Here is a 19,922-nt window from a genome sequence, read left to right as displayed (position 1 = left end):
TACTTTATGCTGCTTTGAAATTGTTCAGATGCAGAGCCGTTTTGAATGTCCCTCTCGAACATCAAGGATTAACTGTTAACTTACTATTACGGATATGATGGCTGAATCTTTAACAGACCAAAGGGCACCGGGCCAGTCACTCGCTCTGAGACGCAAATTAAAAAAACAGCTGAAGTTGTAGAGAGGTTACATTTGAGCTGTCAAAGCAGAAATTAACTCTGGCCAGATGGCAACCACAGAGCTCTATACAAAGGTAAGTGCGTTTAATAATCTTTTATGTATAATAATTTTTTGCAGTTTCATTGGATGTCATTATGATAGATTGACAGACAGACACAGTAGATAGATAGATAGACAGACAGACAGACAGACAGTAGATAGATAGATAGATAGATAGATAGATAGATTAGTTTAGATAGATTAGTTTTGAATGTCAGTGTCAGAGGAGACCGGCTAGTGTTAATGTTTAATGGTGCTGCGAGTGTTTTTATGCTGATTGAGGAGAAAAAGAGTGTCACTGGGTTGGGAAAGATAGTCACCTAGGCACATGAGCCGGTTGTGTAACATTCAAAATATTGAATCAATTTCCTTGGTATCCATATCTTTAGACATTATAATAATCAAGTATATAGACTGTAATGTATTTTTTTGCTAGTAGAAGACCACCTGTCTTGGAGTTTCTAGTAATCCTGAAGACCTTGATTAGCTGGTTCAGGTGTGTTTATGGTCAGCACTAGACTCTGCTGGAAGCGCAATGTAGCAGTTTTTTGTTTGAAAAGCAGTGGAATGTCAACCAGTCTGCTTCACTTTAATCAGTCAAAACACTTGAAATATGAGAACTTAATTGTTTATGGCCTAGTTCCACAGAATTAAACCAGGATTAGACCTTAGTTCAGTTAGGACATTTAAGTAGCTTTTATAAACAAACATGTCTTGGTGTGCATCATGAGACAAAACCGCTGACATATTTTAAGATGTCAGTGCAAGTTGTTTTCAGTAAAAACAGCTCAAATATGCATTTTAGTCAGGGACTAGGCTTAAGTCTTGTCTGTGAAAACAGGGGTGTCTTAAAGTTTGGGTTATATTAATTAGCGAAGTAGCGAGTGATGAGGAACACTACCTGTAGAATGGTCTTTTTATTTCCTTTTCTTCCAAACGCATGCGACAAGTAAAATAAATAAATAGCAAAGAAACAAAGAAAAAATGTACCTTAATTTGATTTGTAGGCCTACTTATCACGAAATTACTTACTTTGTCGGAGTCAATAGCCTCATGGACAACGCTCCGATCCGAGTTCAGACTTCGAGATCGTCTCGGAGACCTTTAGATCTCGTTCCCACTTCACTTCCTGTCAAAACACCAAAAAAACCACCAAAAAAATAAAGTATGATATGTCAAAATCTGCCACACACTAATGTGCTTGATTCTATTAGCTAAAAAAAAAAAAAAGTTTCAAATGACTTTGACTATTTTTTGTTGATTATGCTTTGTATGAATATGTATTTATTATGTTTCTGTCGCCTCTCAGGGTGCATGTGTGTGGGTGCCAGACCCAGAAGCTGTGTGGGTGTCTGTACAGCTGCTTCAAGACTATCATCCTGGAGACCAGCAGATCTTAATCCAACTCAGTGATGGCAGAGTAAGACAAAAACACACATATGATACTGAAATGAAACCATGAGCCCTGCAGAATGAACATGTTTTATTTTATTTATATAGTTACAAACTGTATATATACTGTATATATATTTGTTTTTAAATAAGGAGATGGAGTATCCAGTGTTGCCTCCGGCAGGTCTTCCCCCTCTAGGTAACCCTGATATTTTGGAGGGGGAGAATGACCTCACAGCTCTAACCTTCCTCCATGAGCCAGCGGTACTTCACAACTTGCGAGTGCGCTTTCTTGACTACAATAGCATTTACACATACTGCGGTGAGTTACATTCTACAGAAAACAGTGGCAAGTTTTTACAGCCATCACCCATTAACCTCCATTTTACTGGGTGTAAAGTTCAAGACACAGAGATTCAAATAACATCACTCATTGTTATATTGGCTACTGTAAAGAACATTTACACTGAGTTTATTGGCGTGTGAATTATGCAAAGAAAATGATGGCCTTGCATGTTAAACTACATTAATTACATTTTTCATTTCATAGATACTAGAATCTCATTTAGATAACTTTCTTATAGGGATCGTGTTGGTGGCATTAAATCCATATGAACAGTTGCCCATCTACGGAGAGGAGGTGATTGACGCTTACAATGGCCAGGACACGGCTGATATGGAGCCGCATATTTTTTCGGTGGCTGAAGAGGCGTACTGCACTATGACCAGGTCAAGAGCAAGCAAATAACAAGAATAGTTCACTTACAAAAAAGTACCATCCTTTTTTGGACAAAAGAATACCATGGTATTCTTTAAATTACTTTGAAGTACCATGTAAATTATTATGTAGATATCAAAGTACCTTTTTCATTTTACCTTGTTACTACACAGTATACAGTAGGGAGTTTCATTCTGAATTTGTATCACATTACCTTAACTGACACATATGGTTTTAATATGGTTTTAATCATAATTATATGTACAGAGAGGAAAAAAACCAGTCCATCATAATCAGTGGAGAATCAGGCTCAGGTAAAACTGTATCTGCCAAGTACACCATGCGTTACTTTGCTGTTGTGGGTGGTGCGGCCCAGCAGACCAGTGTGGAGGAGAAAGTTTTGGCGTCCAATCCCATCATGGAGGTACTGAAACTTGATTTCTGGCCTTTCTGGCTGTTTATTAGTAATTTCATTAACTTAAATGATAATTTTAACCCTTACAGGCAATTGGTAATGCAAAAACAACCAGAAATGACAACAGCAGCCGTTTTGGAAAGTATATTGAGATAGGATTTGGACGTAAAGGGGATATAATTGGGGCAAACATGAAGACCTACTTGTTGGAGAAATCAAGAGTTGTTTTTCAGGTGATTGCTTGATCATATTGTGAATATCTCACGATTTAGTGATCAAATTTGGTTATTGAGATGCATTTTGTATTGGGACACATGAACAGGCAGCTGAAGAGAGAAACTACCACATCTTCTACCAGCTTTGTGCTTCCAGGGATTTGCCAGAGTTGAGGACACTCAAATTTGGTAAAGCCTAAATGTCCCGAAAACATGTTACTCAAACATATATGTGTGAATGTGTTTATTTGTGTTGTGATGTTTTTGTTCAATCACCAAGCGTTACTGCATCTCACTAGATTCTGCGGAGAACTTCCATTACACCAACCAAGGACAAGATGTGCACATTCCAGGCACAGATGATGTTGTCGAGCTGGAACGGACGAGAAATGCTTTTACTATACTTGGTAAGTTAAAATACATCCATATATTCCTTAAATACAACGTGATGAACTTGAAACTTGTGGTTCACCCCTGCAGGAGTTCAACCGGACCAGCAGATGGAGATATTTCGTATACTGGCAGCTATTCTTCATCTGGGGAATGTCAACATACAAGCCAGTGGTCGTGGTGGGGACCGCAGCTATATTAATGTACAAGCACCATTTCCAATTATTGTGTACATTTTATTATTGTTTATGAGTCAGAATCAAATTTTTAAGAACTGTTTGATGTCTGTATAGATAAAAAACAAAAAACAGGAGCAGTGTTGTCCTTGTTAATTTTCTAACAAGTAGTTTGTGATAATATGTACATATTTCCTTATTCACCATACTGGCAGGCCGATGACCGCTCCTTGGCTATCTTTGCCAAGCTTTTGGGGGTGGAAGGTGCTCAGATGGCCCAATGGCTATGTCACAGGCGACTGGCGGTGGGTGGGGAGATGCTTGTGAAGCCCATGACAGGCCAGCAGGCTAATGAAGCACGGGATGCTCTGGCTAAGCATATGTACGAGCAACTATTCACATGGACGGTGCAGAGACTCAACTCATCCTTACGAGCACACCGGGAACAGCCCAAATCTTTCATAGGAGTTCTTGATATCTATGGGTAAGAGTTATTTTAAACGTAATAATCAATAATATAACAAAAATGTACATTTTGGATTGTTTTGTTTTGTCAGGTTTGAGACTTTTGACAGGAATAGCTTTGAGCAATTCTGTATTAACTACGCCAACGAGAAACTCCAACAGCAGTTCAACAGGGTAAGTTACCAGATATCAGGACTTGGATTACGTTGGTGCCTGACTTGAGTCTTTTTATATTTTTGACTTGAAGCATTTCTCCACACTAGTGAAACTGTTCAAGTGCCTACCTTTGTTGAGTTTTCAGAACTTCTCTAGCCACTAGTTGACTGGTTGACTCAACTTTATTCATTAAGTTAAGTTTTAAGTATGTGGTATGTCCTTGTCAGCATGTGTTTCAGTTGGAGCAAGAGGAGTACCTGCGAGAGGAACTTCCCTGGAATCGTATTGAGTTCAGCGATAACCAACCATGCATTGCACTCATAGAAGGCCAGCTGGGCCTACTTGATCTTCTGGATGAGGAATGCAGAGTGAGCAAACTACATGTTGTAACACAAGTTGTAATCCCTCTTATCATGTCACCAAAATGTGTAAAACACATTCTCTCCCTGTTCTAGATGCCGAAAGGCTCGGATGAGAACTGGGCTCGGAAGGTTTACGACCAGCACCTGAACCACAGCCCCTACTTTCGTAAACCGCGCATGTCCAACTCTGCCTTCATCATTGTGCATTTTGCTGATTTGGTCAGAAAACATCTACTGAGAATAATTTAGCAAATGGTGGCACAAAACATTTCAAAGTTTGTGATAATATTACTGTTTTTGTTTTTTTTTGCATTAGGTTCAGTACGAGTGTGATGGGTTTTTAGACAAGAACCGAGACACTGTGCTTGAGGAGCCCATCAATATACTGAGAGCTAGCCAGGTATTGTGTGAATAGTTCAATTATTGTCTTTTAAAATATTTAGTTTTGTACTCACTCTGCCTCCTCACTTGTGTCCGTATCCTTCCCAGTCAGAACTAGTTGCAGAGTTGTTCCAGAAGGAGTCAGCAGGGGGATCCCTCCCCAACTCCTCTCTTGCAAACGGGAGCGTACGTTCAGGAAAGCGAGCTCACAGAGAGCACAAATTAACTGTGGGCTTTCAGGTGAGCTGCTTCTCCTGGTTCCTGTCTGAAGAAAACTCTTTTCAAATGGTCATGCTCAAATCCATCTAAATCCTTTAAGGTGTTCTCTGACTCTTTAGGTCTGAGATTTCAACCTTTTCTTACATGTTCTTTCTTTATGTGTCTAGTTTCGTCAATCCCTGCACCTTTTAATGGACACCCTGAACAGCACCACTCCGCATTATGTCCGCTGCATAAAGTCCAATGACCTCAAACAGCCCTTTCTGTAAGAAAAATAAGATATCCTATGTGTTTATGTCTATCAGATTTTGGAGTTACCTTTTCTCATCTCTTTATATCAGATTTGATCCCAAGCGAGCGGTGCAGCAATTGCGAGCGTGTGGAGTCTTGGAGACCATCCGAATCAGTGCCGCAGGCTACCCCTCCAGGCAAGTACTCTTCTATAAGTCTGTCAAATAAGAAAAGCATAAGTTCCTTTTTACATCCTCGACTCTTTTGTCCTTACTCCAGGTGGACGTACGAGGAGTTCTTCACCCGCTACCGGGTGTTGCTACGTGGTTCTGTTTCTCAGGATGATGTACGCCGTTCCTGCCAAAGTTCCCTGCCCTACCTCATCCCTGATCCAGAGCAGTACTGCTTTGGCAAGACCAAGGTTTTCTTCCGGGCTGGACAAGTTGCAGTACTGGAGAAGCTGAGAGGGGATCGGCTATGTGCAGCAGGGGTTTTGATCCAAAGCTGGGTGAGAGGCTGGCTGGAGCGTAGGCGTTATCAGCGGCTCCGGTGGGCCACCTTCATCCTGCAGCGCTACACCAGAGGAACCTTAGCCCGAAGGTGGGTTAGAGTGTTACCTAAAGAACACACTGTGTACTGTAGGTTTTTAGGTCCCATTCTGTTTGTGATCCAAATCTTTAAGTATATACTTCATTGTTACCTGACCATTAGGTTGGCGTGGACCCTCCGTTATACACGCGTTGCTTTAATCATCCAGAAAACATACCGCATGCTGGCTGTGCGACAACTTTATATGACCATCAGAGAGGCCACCATCAGAATCCAGGCCTTCGTCAGAGGCACCCAGGCTCGTCGCATTTATAGACAGGTAAAGTGCTTTAAAATGTGTTTCTGGGTATAGTTGAAAGTTATAGGCTCATTTGACCCTACACTTGCAGATTCTGAATGCAGAAAAAATGGCCAAATATTAACTAGATTATTCTAGTTTTAGTGCTATTCTGAAGTTCTAACTCAAGTAATGCAAATCTCAATGCAGCATCTCTGTCATGATATACTCAAGCAAAGCAGTTGGACTAATGCATTTTTTGATTTCTGTAAGGTCTATGCTTAAAAATTAGTAAAGCGTACATGTTTGAATGTTGTTGCCTAATGTAAACATTGTTATTTTATGATTTGTTTTATAAATCTCTTCTCTCTTTAGATGCTGACAGAGCGGGCGGTGGTGTTTTTGCAGGCACAGGTGCGAGGCTGGCTGGCCCGGTGCAGTTTCAGGCGAGTCAGAACTGCAGTGGTGCTCCTGCAGAGTTGCGTGCGCAGACGAGCGGCACGTAAAGAGCTGTTGCGCCTGCGTGCTGAGGCTCGATCGGTAGAGAAATTCAGAGAACTCAATAAAGGCATGGAAGTCAAACTCATGCAGCTGCAGCTCAGAGCTGACCAACAGGTGAGAGGGGGCAAGAAAGCTTAGAGCAATTATGTAATGACAATTTTTTAATTCTCTGAGTTGTACCAGCTGACTGCTGCAGATTCAATTCGGCGTTGATAGGGTTGACATAGAAATCCATAAATCTGAGTCTGAGGACAGCTCTGGATTGAACGTCACGGGTTGCCATCCATCCAATTACGGTTACGACATGGCGTGCCGTGAATGCAGCATAAGCTGATTGTTTTGGTTCAGGAAGAACTGTATGATGCACACAGATAAATCATTTATAATAAATACTGTAATATTCTATAAAAAATAAGAATTGACCACTTTAATTTCACGGTGACTTTAACAGGAGGAAATATGAGCATCCAGCTCCAAATCCGGACAGATGGCCGCACAATGTGAATCACGTGTGCTTTTCTTTTCCCAGGCGAGAGAGAGTGCGTCTCTGCGGGAGATTCTTCAGGCCGAGCGAGGAGCTCACAGCTCTGAGCTGGAACAGCTGCGGACAAGCCTCCTCAAACTCCAGATCCAACTGCAGGAGAATGCAAACACTGCTCCTTTACTCGCAGACAAACAGGAGGAGGACATGAGGAAAGCTGAGGAGAAGGCCGCCCAAGAGATTCTCCAGCTTACACAGGTGAGCCATGTTTCACATACACAGTTAACATCAGCCACTTATTTTTATCTATTTATTTATTTTAAACGTTCTTTTCTTGCAAGGCAGTTGGTTCTGTTAATACTCACCAATTTTGTTTGTTTACTTCCTGTTTACTCTAGGAAATCCAAGCTCTCCGATTCGAGAGAGATTCTTTGGAGAAAGAGAAGGATGATTTGGCTATTCGTTTACAGGATCAGGAAAAGGCTCAGGAGGGTAAATGGATTCAATTTGTGTCATATCTTATTGTGAAATGAACCACCACAGTTTCATCTCAATTCGTGTATTGCATTTAATTAGTAAATAAAATGGCAGTCTAAGGCTCATTTAAATGTATTTAGATATACACAATAAATATAAAAATGATATAAATCATCTATGTTAAAGTAAAAAGTTGAATAAACTGCATGTTTCAGAGAGCCGGCAGCAGTCTGTGGATCAGGCAGGTGCATCAGTGCAAGCAGAGCTGGAAGAGGAGAGGAGGAGATACCAGAGTTTACTTAGAGAGTTCACGAGGCTAGAGCAAAGATACGACAACCTAAGAGATATGAGCCTATTCACCACCAATGAGGTACATCTTTAGAGATTTTGTAATGTATATAAATATTTAAGGAATAATTGATGACGGGCGGTTGAATTTTTAGGAAAAAAATGCACACCTCACCTCATGACATTGTTCTGATGTTGTATTTCAAGACATTTGTCAGGTTTTTGTCTTTAAAAAACTCTTGTGTGTAGGACTAATTTCTTACGCATCTCATTTTAAACCTCTGTTGCTAATTCCAAAACGTCATTTCACAGCTATTATACCATGGTCTGGGTGAATACTCGATTCTGATTGGCTGCAGGGTGTCCATTAAAAAGTGATAATGTACACCTAGGAAAGGCGTCCCGTCGCTGTGGCCACGTTGCTTGGCAACGCCTGTATACGGGAGATATTAAATAGTGCGCTCGACTTCACGCCTCGCCATCGTCCATTAATACCTGATAATGGACACCTCGTCGGGCATTAACCCTTACGTAACGGAGGCTTGAGCCATTGATAGCAGACTAATGCAGTTATGAGAGAGAGAGAGAGAGAGAGAGAGAGAGAGAGAGAGAGAGAGAGAGAGAGAGAGAGAGAGAGAGAGAGAGAGAGAGAGAGAGAGAGAGAGAGAGAGAGAGAGAGAGAGAGAGAGAGAGAGAGAGAGAGAGAGAGAGAGAGAGAGACAGAGACAGAGACTACCCAGACAGCAACATAGTGTCGGCCCAGATCCAGGCCACATCTGGTACTTGTGGATTCCATGTGTACCAAATGTGGGCCGGATCTGGGCCGAGACTATGTTGCTGTCTGGGTAAGCGTGTGTGAATTACCTGAGTCTCTGTGCGTCTCTCTACAGTGTTCGACAACAGTGTCTCTACAAATAGCTAAAGTTTTTTGTAAGTTTATCTGCTCCAAGAACAGCGCTGTTATTACCGCACTTTAGATTTTTTTTTATGTAGCTTTTAAGTTGCTAAACTATTTTACTGATAAAATCGTCAGAGGACAACATGTTTTTGTGCGAGTGTGTCCGTACTGATGTGTGTGCGTTTGAGTGTGAGAGAGAGCGGGAGAAAGAGAGTATGTGTTTTCCATACATAATAAAACATAATTTGTCGTTTTTTTCCTATTGTTTACTATATTTATTTGCTCAGTCAGTGTCGTTGTGGGTTTTGGTTCTGTAGGCTGTAAAGACCTTTGAAATAACTGAAATCATTTGGCGAAGTGATATGGAACTGTAATTCCATATCTGTAATGTAACTGCACACCTTAAACGTTCGTCAACCAATCAGATCAACAACCCCGTAGTATAAATTATAATAAAATATATGTAAGAATAAAATAAAAAACAGGTACACGATGCCCTTGAACATGTACAAATATGAAAATACTGTATATTAATAAAAAAAATTATGTAGGCTAGTAGCTAATATTTGTTTTCTAGTTTTATTTTGTGTTAACATTGTATTTAATCTTAAACGAAAGCAAGAATATATATGTGTGCTCCCTCGCAGCATTCACGTGGACATAGGCGAACAGATTCGACTGTGTCTTTGGAGACTCTTTCGCCCGTCACCACGCCGTTCTCGAGCTCGCCCGTCTTCCCTTCACCCGAGGAGATCAGGAGGATCAGCGTCACGTCACCCACCGACAGGAGACCCTGGAGCCATGAGCAACCTCTGGTCAGACATTAAAAGTCTCTTTCTAAAAATAAATTAAAAAAAGCTATATATTGCAACAATAAGGTGACAATATTTACCCACAGAACATCCTAATGGAGGATATGAGCGTTGCGAAGGACACAGCCGAGAGGATGAAGGGGGAAGATCTCAGATATGCGTACGATGCTGTACGGGTGGCCAACAAGTCAGTTTCCTTTCACTCATTGAGACCTTATAAAGTCATTGATGACTTATAGGCTATTATCGGCACTAAATTGTATGGTTCCAGGTTTCTAGAGACGCAGCTGTTGTCTCAGAGAGGACAGTGGGAACAGGAGATTTCAGCTCTCAGGATGAAACTCCAGCAGGCCCATGACAGAGATACGCCTGGAGATCCTGAGATAAATGTACCTGTTCCATCTGAACCTACTATTTATTGTTCTTTGTACTATGTACTTTGTTCAGTTGTAATTTTTTCTTTTTTTATGTGTGTGAATGAAGGAACTAACAGAGCAGGTGGCGGTTCGAGAGCAGGAATGTGTCCGATTACGTCGAGAGCTCAAGGAACTGAAACACACCGTGAGCCTCAGGAGAATCCTGTCTTATTCAGGTCTGTGTGGGTCCAGTTAAAAAAACACCCCCCCCCCCCCCAAACAAACAAACATCTACTCTACACTTAAAAATAAAGGTTCCAAAAAGCTTCCCCCCCCCTGAAGAACCATTTTGGTTCCTCAAAGATCCTTTCAGTAGGCAGTTCTTTTTAGTGTGAAGGACATTTTAAAAATGTAAAGCCTTTTTCAACTATAAAGAACCTTTTGTGCAATGAATGAAAAAGGGTTTGAAAGTTTGAAGACGTTTTTTGAGAAGACTCTTATTAAGGTCACCAAGCTGCATTTATTTGATTGAAAATACAGTAAAACAATAATATTGTGAATCATTACAATTTAAAATAACTATTTTCTATTTGAATATATTTTAAAATGCAATTTATTCCTATGATGAAAAGCTGAATTTTCAGCATCATTACTCCAGTCTTCAGTGTCACATGATATTTCAGAAATCATTCTAATATGCTGATTTCAAGAAACATTTCTGATTATCATCAATGTTGAAAACAGTTGTGCTGCTTAATATTTTTGTGGAAACTGATAAAAAAAAAAAACAGGATTCTTTGATGAATAGAAAGTTCAAAAGAATAGCATTTATTTGAAATTAGGGCTGTCAAAAGATTAATCGCGATTAATCGCATCCAAAATAAAAGTTTGTGTTTAAATAATATATGTGTGTGTACTGTGTATAATTAAATTTGTATATATAAATACACACACATGCTTGTATATATTTAAGAAAAATGTGTAATTTATATTAAAAAAAATTATATTTATATGTAATATAAATTATATATAAATATATACAGTATATGTATGCAAATATTTCTTAAATATATACATGCATGTGTGTGTATTTATATATACAAAATAATTATACAGAGTACACACACATATATTATGTAAACACAAACTTTTATTTTGGATGCGATTAATCGCGATTAATCTTTTGACAGCCCTATTTGAAATAGAAATATTTTGTAACATTATAAATATCTTTACTGGCACTTTTGATTAATTTATTATGTGCTTGTTGAATTTTTGTGCTTTTTTTTTAAAACTCTTTCGCCACCATTGACGGAATTTGCCAGATTCCGGCACACATCTGGTACAATGTGGCTTTCACACTGCCCAGATGTGGGCCGGATCTGGGCCGACACTATGTTGCTGTCTGGGCTATTACGCATATTCTGAAAAAAACCCCCACAATTCTAAGCTTTTTGTTCAAAATGTCAGTTTTTTTTTTAAAGCAGAGGCTTTGTTCTTTCTTTTGATATATAGCATGTTCAGAAATACATACAACAAAATATTCTGGTGGCCATTACATTTTTGTGATAATTATCAAAAAAGATTACAGTGGCTGGCAACTTATACGGCAACAAAAACGCTGGCGGAAAGGAGTTAAAAAGTTGTACTGACCCCAAACGTTTGAAAGGCAGTGTGTCACACTTAAAAATGTCCTACTCAGGTCTAGCGATAGCTGCGTCTCAGGACCCAACATCTCCTGGCCCTCAGAAGAGCCAGACACTCAGCGGACTACTGGAGTGCAGGAAAAGAGATGAGAGCAAGCTGATCAAACACCTTATAACAGGTCAACAACACACACAACAGTTGGTTTACTTTTGAGATGGTTATTCAAGCTGACTGACAGGATTTATCATTCCTCTGTGACAGATGTGAGGGCGGAGGGAGTTTTGTCTTTGTCCCCTGGACTGGCGGCCCGGGTTCTGTTTCTGTGTGTACGGCAAGCGGACTGTAGTGGCGATCAGACGCGAGTGAAGGGGCTCTGCGGTGCTGCTGTCAGCGCTATTAAAACTGCCATGAAGGTGAACAACAAACTTTAGTCAAACAAGCATTTATATCTTTACATGCCATCAATTTATGCTTCTTATCCCTTATTTGTTTATTTCCGGGTTCAGTAGAAATGAAACTTGATAGGCCGCATTTGTGGTATAGGTTAATGTTGAATACCACAAAAATATTTCGTTTTCTTAAAAAAAGAAGAAGCAAAAATCGAGGTGATGGTGAGGCACTTAGTGAATGGTATGGAAGCTTGTTTCCACCATGGAATAAAAAAACATTAAAAAGGTAATTGTGACTTTTTGTCTCACAATTCAGATTTTTTTATTAGGGCTGTCAAAAGATTAATCGCATCCAAAATAAAAGTTTGTGTTTAAATAATATATGTGTGTGTACTGTGTATAATTAAATTTGTATATATAAATACACACACATGCTTGTATATATTTAAGAAAAATTTGTAATTTTTATATAAAAAAATTATATTTATATATAATATAAATTATATATAAATATATACAGTATATGTATGCAAATATTTCTTAAATATATACATGCATGTGTATTTATATATATATATTTATATGTGTAAATGTATATATATATATATATATATATATATATATATATATATATTTATATTTATATATACAAAATAATTATACACAGTACACACACATATATTATGTAAACAAACTTTTATTTTGGATGCGATTAATCGCAATTAATCTTTTGACAGCCCTAATATATATATATATATATATATATAAATTATGACTTTTGTCTCTGAATGTGAGTTATATATATATATATATTTATACTTGCATTTGAGAGAAAAAAAATTCACAATTGCAAGTTTATACCTCACAATTCAGACTCTTTTTCTCACTTTTTATATTTGAATTGTGAGTTTACATCTCGCAATTGTGACTTTTTTCTGTGAGAATTGCAGGATATAAACACGCGTGTGTGTAGAGTAGATTTTAAGATATTAATTGGTCATATTTGTGAACAATAGCAATGTGATTATTGTAGAAACACGGCAATGATCTGGATATGACGGCGGTGTGGCTAAAGAACGCTTACCTGCTCAAAGACCTGCTCAACCAGCACTCTCCCCAACAGGTGAAAGATCTGTACTCCAAATTATAATTTTTATTTAGTATTATTTTTAAACTTTGGCAGAAATTACAGGCTTCAAATTGAAATGTAATAATGATTTGATCCATTAAATATTTCAACCTTTTCTGGTGAAGGATGTGAGGGGCTGCGAGGAGTTGGTGCCCCTGGTGACGGACGTGCAGGAGTGTGTCCGAGCGCTCAGTGATCTGTGTATTCAGGCCTATCAGCAGCTGCTGTCCATCTCTGAAAGCCATCTACAACCTATGATCGGTACACTCATATAGACAGAAAGACCTTTCATACAGATCTGTCAATGAGCTTGATTGTGTACTCTTCTCTTTACTTCAGTCCCAGCAATGCTTGAAAGTGAGACCATCCCTGGTCTGGCTGGTTCATCTGTGAAGAGTGTGGGCCGCAAGCGAGCGGGTTCGGACCCCCGGCCTCCCGCCAGCACAGAGGGGACCACTATGTCAGCAGTCTTGAGGGAACTGTCAGCATTACACACAGCCCTGTCCCGTCAGGATCTGCCCTCGGCCCTGCTGGAACAAGCCTTCCGTCAGCTCATGTACCTGCTGTCCGCCACCACCCTCAACAGCCTGCTACTGCGCAAAGACATGTGCTGCTGGAACCGCGGCCTCCAGATCAGGTCTGTTACTTCAACATCTGCTTGAGGGAGTTGCTTCAGATATTTATATATATTGCCAGCAGCCATATCACCCTGTAGCCCAAGACTGAAGCTAAGCAGGGTTGAGCCTGGTCAGTAGCTGGATGGGAGACCTCCTGGGAAAACTAGGTTGCTGCTGGAAGAGGTCTCTGTCAAAGAGCACCGTCCTTCGGATGAGACGTTAAACCGAGGTCCTGACTCTCTGTGGTCATTAAAAATCCCAGGATGTCCTTTGGAAAAAAAGAGTTGGGGTTTAACCCCGGCATACTGGACAAATTTGCCCATTGGCCCCTGTCCATCATGGCCTCTGGCACAATATGGCTGCCGTCGCATCATCCAGGTGATGCTGCACATTGGTGGTGGTTGAGGAGATTCCCCCTTCTATGTAAAGCACTTTGAGGACCCAGAAAAGCGCTATATAAATGTAACAAATTATTATTATAATTAATTCTTAGTATTATTATTATATCCTTCTATCATAGGTATAATGTGAGTTTACTGGAGGAGTGGCTGCGGAGTCGTTCGCTGCAGACAGGGGGCGCTGTGAGCGCTCTGGAGCCTCTGATACAGGCAGCACAGCTTCTTCAAATGAGCAAGAAGACTGAAGCGGATGGACAAGCCATGGTCCAAACCTGCAATGCATTGTCCAACCAGCAGGTGGCGTGCCTATTACATTGACATGTTGAGACACTTGCATGTTCTGTTCTAAATTTTGAGTTTTGTGATTTAAGTGAATTGTGTTTCAGATTTCATAAAGAGCAGTCAGTGTCATTCTGTAATATTTATAGATATATATTCTAATTTAAATTTACATACAAATATCTGAATGTAAATATAAATAATTTTTTACATAAAATGTAATTTATATACATGATTTATATAAAATTATGTATAAATTATATTTATATAAAAATATTATATGAATTGGAATATATATATATATACAGTATATATATATATATATATATAATAAACAAATTAATAAACAAATTAAAAAATGTTTATTAATATTTTTATTCATATATACTGTATGTATGTGTGGATATTAAAAAAAATATTATGATATATATATATTATAATATTGACTAAATATGTAATTTTTATAAATCATGTATATATATATATATATATATATATATATATAACCTATATATATATATATATATATATATATATATATACATGATTTATAAAAATAACAAATATAGTCAATATTATAATTATATTATATATTAATATGAATATATGTGTTTATGTACATACATATATAAGAATTAATACATTAATAAACATTTAAAAAATTATTTATGTATATATATATGTGTGTGTGTACTGTATATATATTTAAATTATATTTATATACATATAAATGATGTTTACATTAACATAATATTAAAAATCTTCTCACAGCTTGTGAAGATTTTAAGCCTCTACACACCTCAGAGTGATCTCGAAGAGAGAGTGACGCTCAATTTCATCCGTATAGTACAGGTAAGAGTGACATCATGTGAATGTGAGCGCTGTAACAGAAGATCACAGCAGGGTTTTGTCCAGGAGTGATAACGCTGCTTTTCTGTGGGGTTTCCCAGGGGCTGCTGAAGGGGCGCTCTGACGGGCAACCTCCACAGCTTCTGATGGATGTCAGGCGGGTGTTCCCCGTCACGTTCCCTTATCAGCCGCCTCCGCAAGTCACTGCCGCCCAGCTCGAAATCCCAGAGTCCCTCAAGATCTCCTTCCTACGCAGAGTTTGAATGTGGGTGTTCCTTTACCTCCCGAAAAGCTTTTTTTGTTTGTTGCTTTTGTTGCCTTATCAAGGTCACTTTAAAATGCTATCCGAGCATTTTGTATACATTGTTATCGTGCGAATTTTGAGCCCATTGTAAATGTTTAATTATGTTAGCTTGACAAAGCCGACAAACAATCCATTCCTCCCTCCTTACGTTAAAAACCCCCCAAAACTAAATTCACCTTTGAAATTAAAATATTTTAAAACTTACATGTCAGGCAAAATAAAATCAACTTTTGTCTTGATGAACCTTCCTCTTTTTAAAAAAAATTTCTATTAACCTTTTTTATAATGAATCACACATGCACATATGCATATATATATAGAGAGAGAAAGAGAGAGAGAATTTTTGGATAAATTGGAACACAATTTTTAAAAAATAGAGATCACAATTTTGAACAGACAACTAAACATAATGTAATTTACTAGAGGTTCTGATAAAATATGAATTGCTGCGGTCTACTTATATTTCATTTGAGTTAATTAATTAAAAAAAATCTGGTTGAGTGAAGGTTTCAATGACTCACTCATAAATAATTCACTTGTTTCATTACTAGATGAATTAGCGTTTTTGAACAAATCTCTTGAATGAATGATTCAATGACACGTACATTTTTAACAGTCCCTTGTCAGCAAATACCGGTCTAACAATGTAATCGAAGTTACTTTCAAAAGGTGATTTACTCTATTTTGATTGGTGCATTCTTTCTAAATATTTTTATAACTTAACTTTTTCCCATTTAATAAATAAATACAACATAATATAAGAATGTCTAGTCATATTCAAGATTTTAAAAACATGTTTAACAAAAAAACAACAACAACCAGACTATGGCACAATGTATTTTTTAACCATTTATTTGAAGTAGAAACAAACCAAGTCTGGCAAGTGTTTTACCTCCATCCCCGATAAGAACGATCATATTTAGAAAAACAAAAATTAGAAACATCTTTGTATAAAAAAATCTCTCATGCTAGTACTCTGTACCACTACACATCAGTAATACATATTTATATATTCACAAGCCTTTCAAAAATAGAAAATAATACCCAATTATCAAAATAAATGACAAAAAAAAAAAAAAAAAATCAAGAGAAATTAATACAACAATTGAATATCACATCAAAGATACATGCTGGCACAAGAAGAATCTTTCCCAACATGCACTGCTTCTTATATACAGCAAGGAGTGGCTGTTTGGGTGCGTGTGGAGTCATTGGGCGCAGTGTGCACTTGTTGTACGTGTGTGCTTTGTCTCATACTACATGCTCACTATATCCTGTAATAATATTATTCACAGTCAGCAACACACAGCTTTAACATTAGAAATCCTATCATCCAAATCAGAGCATTTTCTTGCTACAGATGCAATTTTCCAGTCGGCAGTCATTTCAACATTCATTAATGCCATTTCCTGTGATTGAACCCTACAACGATGACCACTGAAGGATTCAGTATGTAAAACGTCTCGGTTACATATGTAACCCTTACGTCAGTGAATGACGAAATGGGGGTTTCGCTCATTTCGTCATTCACTGACGTAACTCGTAGTGACTGAACGAAAGGGAACAAAACCAGCGAAGTTTGCAGCTGCGGGTTGTGCCGACCATTCGCGATGTAAACAATCCAAGGCTGTTGACCATTGATGATTCTGACTGATGCATAGATATAAGGAAACATAAAAAAAAATAGCTGTAGCGCAAGGTGCTTAATGGCTAAAATTCACTATGCGACGAGATAATTTCACCTAAGTAGATCAATAGCGCGGTTCATTTTTGACACTTGGTTTAGCGCAATACAGCAGGAAGGAATGAATATAGTGTTTAACCCACATTATAATGCGTCTCTCTTGTGCTTTTCTAATATGGTGGATGGTTTGGCAGTAAAATGGCAGGATTCATCAGCGGTTACTATGGCAACTCTATAGGAGTGATTCTCAACGGCTGTGATTCTTTTGAGGTGTGAACCCAGAGATTGCTGTAAAGGGGGGGAAAAGCCCCATTTCACATGGAATGATCTGGAGTGGTATGACATTTAACTGTGATGTAATAAAGTGAAATCTCACTGAAACAGGCAGCTCTGGTGTCTAATATAAGCAGTGTTTGTCAATCCAAACTTGCACATATACATCGTGCCTTATCATGCCGACAAACACTTGATAAACTGCACAGGCACTCGTACTTTTGAACAGATCGGAAAACATATCAGATACACAAAAACAGGACAGAATTGGCCTTGTGATTGAATCTTAATGTGCAAAGCATCTTTACAAAGTGTCAGTATCTCATAGTCTTTACAATAAGTATAATTCGTTGGATTTCCTGCAAGTGGTGTCTCTGAAAAATAAATTTAATCCCACACCTAAGACATTTTCATACTACAGGAAAAAGCAACCACTCTGCATTCAGAGGTGTATTTGGTTGTAGGTCTATTTTTCCCCCGCAATTTTCTTGTGCTTCTAAACAATTGCATAACATTAAAGTCTGACCCATAGTGGGTTTTGGTCCCTAATAAGTAGGCTAGGGGGTGAAATGGTGGTACATAGTGGAGAAACGATACCCTGACATTAAGACACCTTTAGAAGGGTGCAGGAATGATTGACAAAAGGCCTCACTAAAGAGGTTTTCGACATCATTACAGATTGCTTGATATGAAAAAAAAAAAAGTGTACATCATCTTTACATGCCTTAATCTGGTTATATTTCTGATGCATTTGAAGAAAAAAAAAATCTAAATCTAAATAATATAAATCTATTTTTTATGTAATTACTATAATATAACATTTTGTTATTATTATTATTATTATAAATATAATAAATATTTTTTTCTGGATTTATATTTTGATACGTGTGAACTGATAGTGATATTTAATGTTTTGCAGAATAAATAGATAAATGTGTTGGATTTAAGTACCTTTTTTCCTTGGAATATGCATTATAAAAATCAAGGACATCACAAACATCAAGTATTTAAAAGATACAATATCCTGTGTCTGTTTCATGTGCCAAATTGTGCTTGTTAAACAAGCCCTTCCTGGCAGGTCTAATGGCAGTGCACTGAGTACAAATATATAACTGCTTTGTCACGTAAACGGTTGGTCATTAAAGTGAAGAACCAAGATAAATATGTCTTGTGTATTTTTTTCTGTGTGCTAGTGCAACATCTGAGCATTAGGGGGCAGTGTTTTCGGCAAAGTAACTGTGCCTCGCTAGATACTTCCTGGTCTTAGCTCCGCCCCTCCTCAGCAGAACGCTGGTCGGATTTGAGTTTGACAAATTCTTTCGCGACGTCGTCGTTGTTGCGTTGGGACAGGATTCGCAGGACGGTCAGGCCGGTTTCGTCCATGTGAATGCGTTTACCTAGTGGTAGCCAGCATGCTATGCTACCCCGCGATGCTACGTCCTTTAGCTGCAGTACCGCCATTCCAACGGTGCGGTCCTCTCGTGCAAAGCAGTAGTCTTTCACGCACACCTGCAGCTCGTAGCACTCCGGACCCACTTCGTTACTCAACGTGCTTTGGGAAAGAAGCAACGACACCAGGATTACATTTAAATCAGGAACTGTAACATAGACGGTGGTACGAAGAAACTGAAACACAAGCTAAAGAAACAAGCGCATGCCACTCACAATGTAAAGGTCTCGTTGTATTTTGGAGCCCAGCTGTTGTTCTTGGACTTGGTGGCGTACTTTCTCTTCTTATCGCTGAGATGAGGGCCAATGATATAGACCTCCACGAAGGGCCGGAAAATTCCAGAAGTCTGCCAACGTAGGTCATTCGCAGCCACCACTAAAATAAAAAAATACATTGAATTGTTCAAATTTCTTAGACTTCCCTTTACTTGTGTCTTATTATACTGCAAAAATGAAGAAACTTGAGGGACCACTTGGTCTTTTTCTCAGGAAAAATGCACAAAAACGTTTACCTATAGGGGTAAAAAAAGCTTGTCACTGGGGCAGTACCCTTAAAGCAGGGGTGTCCAAACCTGCTCCTAGCGGGCCACTGTCCTGCAGAGTTTGGCTCCATGTTGCCTCAACGCACCTGCCTAGAAGTTTCTAGTAAGCCTAATTTCAGCTTGATTAGCTGGTTCAGGTGTGTTGAATTACAGTTGGAGCTAAACTCTGCAGGACAGGGATCGCCCAGAAGCAGGTTAGTACACCCCTGCCCATAAGGGACACCTTTATATCTTATTTACCCCTAAAATGTTCATAGTATTCCCTTAAAAGTACATATTATGATGCTAAAGTACTAATATGCACCTTTTAAGAGTAGATAAGGTATAGTTTTAAGGGTACTGCCCTAGTGACAAGCTGTTATAACCCTAAAGGTAAAATTTTTG

The 19,922-nt window shown here is 38.5% G+C and overlaps 2 protein-coding genes across 2 annotated transcripts in view; one reads left to right on the top strand and one right to left on the bottom strand.

The window, feature by feature from the left end:
- Nucleotides 1-226: 226 nt before the first annotated feature.
- Nucleotides 227-15,549, top strand: LOC308701782 (unconventional myosin-Va; the record flags this gene model as incomplete). Its single annotated transcript, XM_081384213.1, has 35 exons — nucleotides 227-253; nucleotides 1,529-1,639; nucleotides 1,765-1,933; nucleotides 2,196-2,340; nucleotides 2,597-2,753; nucleotides 2,834-2,977; nucleotides 3,067-3,148; nucleotides 3,259-3,366; nucleotides 3,440-3,552; nucleotides 3,741-4,009; nucleotides 4,083-4,164; nucleotides 4,374-4,514; nucleotides 4,602-4,727; nucleotides 4,825-4,908; nucleotides 4,998-5,129; nucleotides 5,276-5,373; nucleotides 5,450-5,536; nucleotides 5,619-5,939; nucleotides 6,051-6,207; nucleotides 6,541-6,780; nucleotides 7,196-7,405; nucleotides 7,546-7,639; nucleotides 7,840-7,994; nucleotides 9,458-9,625; nucleotides 9,709-9,809; nucleotides 9,894-10,011; nucleotides 10,106-10,214; nucleotides 11,681-11,803; nucleotides 11,887-12,038; nucleotides 13,048-13,137; nucleotides 13,287-13,404; nucleotides 13,483-13,780; nucleotides 14,281-14,455; nucleotides 15,209-15,289; nucleotides 15,388-15,549. 35 exons carry the CDS (start codon nucleotides 227-229, stop codon nucleotides 15,547-15,549), a joined length of 4,947 nt encoding a protein of 1,648 aa, XP_081240339.1.
- A 3,261-nt stretch (nucleotides 15,550-18,810) lies between these two features.
- unc13a (unc-13 homolog A (C. elegans)) overlaps nucleotides 18,811-19,922 on the bottom strand; it is a gene marked incomplete at both ends in the record, with an annotated part of 33,923 nt that continues 32,811 nt past the window's right edge. Inside the window, 2 exon segments of the mRNA XM_081384158.1 lie at nucleotides 18,811-19,099; nucleotides 19,213-19,372. Of these exon segments, the coding sequence (XP_081240284.1) occupies nucleotides 18,811-19,099; nucleotides 19,213-19,372 (449 nt within the window).

This window comes from Scardinius erythrophthalmus, assembly GCF_964197995.2.
Source record: "Scardinius erythrophthalmus genome assembly, chromosome: 14".
Lineage (NCBI taxonomy): Eukaryota > Metazoa > Chordata > Actinopteri > Cypriniformes > Leuciscidae > Scardinius > Scardinius erythrophthalmus.
The sequence above is the reverse complement of the archived record's forward strand: the minus strand, read 5'-3'. Positions and strand labels throughout refer to the sequence as shown.